General features: G+C 39.5%; 1 protein-coding gene across 1 annotated transcript; it reads left to right on the top strand.

Annotated features, from left to right (window-relative positions):
* Nucleotides 1-2,397: 2,397 nt before the first annotated feature.
* SARC_11056 (40S ribosomal protein S5) lies at nt 2,398-5,013 on the top strand. Its single transcript, XM_014294870.1, has 4 exons — nt 2,398-2,445; nt 3,362-3,747; nt 4,013-4,228; nt 4,719-5,013. Exons 2-4 carry the CDS (start codon nt 3,367-3,369, stop codon nt 4,785-4,787), a joined length of 666 nt encoding a protein of 221 aa, XP_014150345.1. The 5' UTR covers nt 2,398-2,445; nt 3,362-3,366; the 3' UTR covers nt 4,788-5,013.
* Nucleotides 5,014-5,920: the final 907 nt, after the last annotated feature.

The following is a 5,920-nucleotide window of genomic DNA, read 5'->3' as shown; positions in this document are numbered from 1 at the left end:
TAAATATATTATATTATCAGACTCGTCTTGTTGAACTGCTATCTTGTTGTTGTTGATATATTTGGCGTCGTTATTCGGGCCTGTCCAGTTGAGCGATTGAGTACCAAATATACAGGCATACTCACCATTTTCAATTCTTACTCTACTGTTAGGAATTATTACAACGATACGCAAAGGCCTGAATGGTGAGTGCTGGCGAAATGTGAAGATCTCAGCACACACAGCCCTCTCAAGTACTCACTGTAACGTGAACTGTCATAAGTCGTCAGATAGTACATCGAGATATGCAAGACCGAGGCAAGGGAGTTGTATTGTAATCATCCCCCACGCATGCACCAAAGAGTCGGCAGCGCAACTAATCGGGACATGGCTTTGAGTTTAGACAAACTGGTTATTGTGTTATAAGCTGAGCTGCTACTGCATCGCCTTGCTGTTTTTAGTGACAGACGGTTTTGACATCCCACATTTGTTAACCTATCCGAACAGATGTCGGAACTATAACGCCGCACGCAACAGCAAAGTATTTATACACAACGATGTAGGTCATTTCCTCCGGAAACGCCAACGTGTTCAGTCCATGCGGAAACTATTGGATCGTGTGCTGCTGGCACGTCCACATATAATTAGTAACATATGAAGTATTATGATTTTGTTTGAGATACAACGCGCTGTTAGTCGTCCAGCATGGTGAGTAATAAAAGACTTCATATAGAATTGACATCGTTTCGACTAAGAATTGTTGTATACGAGTGTATGTAGTGTGTGTTTATGTGTCTGCTCTACACAATTATATTCAGACAAAATTACAAAATAATACATTTTGTATAATAACAGTGATATGCTATTGAATATATACATGTTCCATTCACAATGATTATGCATTGGCATACAAAGCGGCAATTGCTTGGGGCTTTGCCAGTTGTCAAGAATTAGTTCAAACCACAATGTAGACTCTATTTATTTTATACCAGTTTGGTATATGCACATACCTCTGCATATTCGTATCCATGCCACACATCTCAACGAGGACAGAGTGTGTATCAAGCTCATTTCCATGCAACATAGATCTGTACCACAACTACCTAAAGTTATATATTCGCGCCTCAATTCGGTTTTTGCAATGTTTTGCATGTGTTGGACATATTTGCGTGCGCAAGTAGAGGATTGTGAGTACATACGTCATAAATAAATTGACGTGCTTCTATAAATTAAAGTTACAGTACACACCAGCGTTACCCAAGCAGGTATACTTCATATGCAATTGATTCTTGAAAAAATAACCTAAGGCCATCGTCAACTGCAGCTACCTAGTTCTCCATTTGTAATAGTGAAGTGCACGAGTGTTCATATTCTTAAATTTATTTATTTATGCAAGACATATTTATGTCTAGGCATACAAAGATAACAACAAAATGAACTTCACACTAGCGGACCGCGCCTCAATTCAATTTTTACATGTTGGACATCAAACGTATATAGCACAAATATTTGCACATCCAAGTAGAGGATAGTGAGTACATAAATCAACATAAATTGACGTGCTTCTATAAATTAAGTTTACAGTACACACCAGTGTTATACCCAAGCAAATATACTTAGTTGCGGTTACCTCACGCTCCATTTGTAATAGTGAAGTGCACGAGTTTTTATATTTTGAAACTTATTTATTTATTCAAGACAGATTTATGTCTACGCATACAACGTTAACAACAATATGAACTTCCACAGTGGTGGAGCAATTGATGTTATTTTATCGGATTCTACAAACAGGTGTGGATAAGTACGACAAAAAGAAACAGGCAATAATCAAGGCATATAAATATAAAAATATATCTATGTGCAAATTCATTCACACAAGGGCGTATCTGAAATGCAAGCATTCACGTGTAAACGGTAACTCAAAGTGGGTTGACAACAGAGAAACAAGCCGTATATATATATATATATATATAGAGAGAAAAGAATACATACACACGCACACGCACGGACCTATTTGTCTACATACAATAAAGGGCCAGAGAAAGAGCTACAATACAAGTATGTACCTAACTGTAGTGAGCTATATTGTAAAAAAACCGAAGTATTTACACAATGAATACGCTTTTTAAATCAATGCCAGTTGCTGGACTCTCTATCTCTCTCCCGGTCTGCTGAGCGCTGACATTACATACAGTCTTCATGTGAATAGAGCGATATCGAACCTCCTACTATATATATACCACAAAATCAAATATATCAAATAATAGCCACAGTTTTGGTTTAGAAAAAAAAAAGCATGTAGCTTCGTAATTGTCTACTACCAGAATTTTCCTATCAGAAATTGAAGCTGTCTGAGGACCGACACATGTGGTGGTATAGCACACAGAAATTACCGATGGTACACTTATAATGAATCCAATCTGAGCATCGCTCTTCCTTTTTCGCCCGAAACTCAGCTAACATTCGGTGCGTGAAATTGCATGCTTAACACACTGTTCGCGTTAGCCCGGCTTTCCTCGTTAGAAATACCTAAGATACAGCGAAATGTGGAGCTAGCTCTAGAGATATGGCGTCGAGGAAGTACTTGATAGTGTTGATCTTACACGCTTTTCTTGGAATGTCTATTCACAAAATACCGATAGGGGTGTGTAGGACTACATACATATGTTTATACAACCATATAAATATAGTGATATGAACATAGACGTATAGAATGTTATACATACCTGTATCATTTACGATCATAATGTACAATCAACACAACAACAAGAGGGTCAAAAAGTGTATACATGGGAAACACGGGATATTCCAAGATGATTTGCGTCAACGGAAAGAAAGACGCTGAAACCGCGCTACAATTCAAAATTCTAACAAATACTAGCGGATGTTAATCAAAAATATTCGAGTACAAACCATAATAATAGTATAGGGAACGTTCCTTGTACACGCGTAACGGACACAAATATTGTCAATACGACAGTGTATTGAACCGCACCTCTAGATTTACCCCCAGGAGAAGAACCACAACAACACATAATATTCACAGCAACATTATTTAAAGACCTATAGAAATATATTTTGAACAGCAGCGTTGCACATGGTATACGATATGCGCAATGTGCAACACAGCACATAAACAACACCGAATTACCGTTGCACGCAATTAAATTTTGTCAGTGGAATCCGGTCTATATGTGTCGTGTGGTTATCGAATATTTCGTCAGACGCAAGGCTCACAACTACAGCGATGCATATTATATTACATTGTTGGTTATAGTTGGCAATACGAGCATCATATTACAAATGGAAGAAGTTATTATCTCACCGCTTGTAGCGTAAGTAGTAATGTCTCATATTATTCATCGCATCTATGTATATACAGGCAATATGTCTGACCAGGAGGAAGTATACGTTGAGGAGCAAGACATCAACACCGTCAATCCCGATTTCGAGGATACGGAGGTTGAGGAGATTGACTTCGCCGAGGAGGTCAAGCTATTCGGCAAGTGGACCCTTGCTGATGTCGAGACCAACGACATTTCCCTTGTAGATTACCTTGCGGTAAAGAGCAAGCCCACATACCTACCCCACACCGCCGGGCGATATGCCGCCAAGCGTTTCCGCAAGGCCCAGTGCCCCATTGTGGAGCGTCTGGTCAACTCCCTGATGATGCACGGACGTAACAACGGTAAGAAGATCATGAGTGTTCGCATCATCCAGCACACATTCGAGATCATCCACCTTATGACCGGCGAGAACCCTGTTCAGGTATGTACATGCATGTATAATTAGTGCATATCTTTTGGTTGTTTTTCACTTATAGTATACAAAGAATATCGTGCGATATATGATAGTAATATGAAGACATGTAATGATGCGTTAGAAGGGCATCCGGTACATACTTCAGCGATGTACACACCTCACTTCATTTCACATCTGTTACCGACCGCGCACTGCAGATAATATTCACAGTGCATTACTATGGTTGCATATACTTATACGTATGCACCACTTTTCATTTTTAATACATTAGATTTTGATCGATGCCATCAAGAACTGTGGACCCCGTGAAGATTCCACCCGAATTGGATCTGCCGGTACCGTCCGTCGTCAAGCTGTTGATGTGTCCCCTCTGCGTCGCGTAAACCAGTCGCTATGGTTATTGACCACTGGTGCTCGTGAGGCCGCTTTCCGTAACATTAAGACCATCGCAGAGTGTCTTGCTGATGAGCTTATTAATGCTGCTAAGGTATGGAAATGTATTTTCGTTCAGGTTTGTCCACGAGTAAGGAACCTGATTTGATTTTATGTATCGTGGTCATTATTTGTGGCGCTTACCAAGTCCGGCGGTATTAGATGTATAACATATACATAATTGCGATTGCATGCTTGTATTCTTAACGCACACAGTTAAGTTGTATATACGATAGTTGACGAATGGGTGTCGTGTTCTTTTGCATGGCATGCGATATATATTGAACCGATTTGTCGGCTTCATTGCGATTGAATTTTATTAGCTATGACAATTGAAATTGCGTGTTGTGAGGAAAGAATTGTGTATTTCAGCCCAAATCCAGTGTTTGTTTGTTATATGTATTTGTCCGCATGATACGAGTATATGGTGCCCAAATTCGTTAAGACTGCTCGATAACATGTGTGCAGGAATATTGTTGTATCGCAATTTTGCGTATATTACGCATGCTCTTAACTGTGTTTTGTATTGTATTTTGGGAATACAGGGATCTTCCAACAGTTATGCCATTAAAAAGAAGGACGAGCTCGAGCGTGTAGCCAAGTCAAACAGATAAATGTTTGCTTGTATACAACATTTGTTCCAATAAACGGTTGTCACATCGGGAATTGACAGTAGCAATCTGCTTTTCTGAGGGGGAAGTTCTTCAAACTGGTAAAAACTATAATTATTTATTGCACACGCATTAGTTTTTTTCGGGCTATATATGCTTACTTGACTTAGACCGTAGAGCATGCTGATGCATGGTGATGGTTTATCGTAGTACTTGTGATAGAAAGGACGTGGCAATGGGTTGTACTTTTTTCTACCAAGTGATCGTAAGGTAAGGAAGTTGTGCTTTTTGTTTATGAAATGCGATGTGCAGTGTGCGTGGTATTATTGTTGAATTGTACATCAGGATATCGCAGCCACGATGGTTTTGCAGTACGCCCTCGGTCTTCGTGTATGTTTTTTACCGTGTTATAAGTATAAGTCATAGTAAGATCGAGAAGTCTTGTTTTAGATTTGTGTGGTCTACGTGATATCATTCTGTAATACACCATAGAATACGCTTTCTTTCTGGTCCATGGTGTCAGGTCAGTCAAAGGTTGTGCGTACCATACATCTTCTCTGCGCTCATGATTGTGTAGATCGCAAGTCGGAAGGAGACTAACGTATGTCGAATCGATGCTGTAAAAAATATAAATGGATCGAGGTCTATTGGTCCACTATAGTTCTGTTAATGGTTACTTGAAGAGGTTTTAGGAATGGTTACTTTAAGAGGTTTGAGTATCAGATGCCATGTATGGATCTGTTTCATTCGAAGCCTTTCAGACAGATTCAGCGGTCGTAGTTAAATGTTGAGATTCTGGTAAATCCGGGGACTGATTCGCGAGTTAAGGCTGTTTTCGTATATGATGGCATCGTCTTAACCGTTGGGAAAACTTGAATCTTGTCGAAGAATTAAAGAATGTCATCTAAGTCGAGAGTTCTTGGAAAATATACGAAATTATCAGGTTTAAACACCCTGACGGTGCTCGGAAGCGGGTTTCTTCGCAAACAGGAGGCCCTGGCAGAATTATAGAAATGTTGTGTTGTTCGGATTCAGCGGTGAACGACTTCGACGTTGAATACATGACGTGGTTGGATTGCAATATATATACATATACAGATACACACATACGGATATATATATATATATTCATTCAT

Source organism: Sphaeroforma arctica, assembly GCF_001186125.1.
Source record: "Sphaeroforma arctica JP610 unplaced genomic scaffold supercont1.1509, whole genome shotgun sequence".
In the NCBI taxonomy this organism is placed as follows: Eukaryota; class Ichthyosporea; order Ichthyophonida; genus Sphaeroforma; species Sphaeroforma arctica.
The sequence above is the reverse complement of the archived record's forward strand: the minus strand, read 5'-3'. Positions and strand labels throughout refer to the sequence as shown.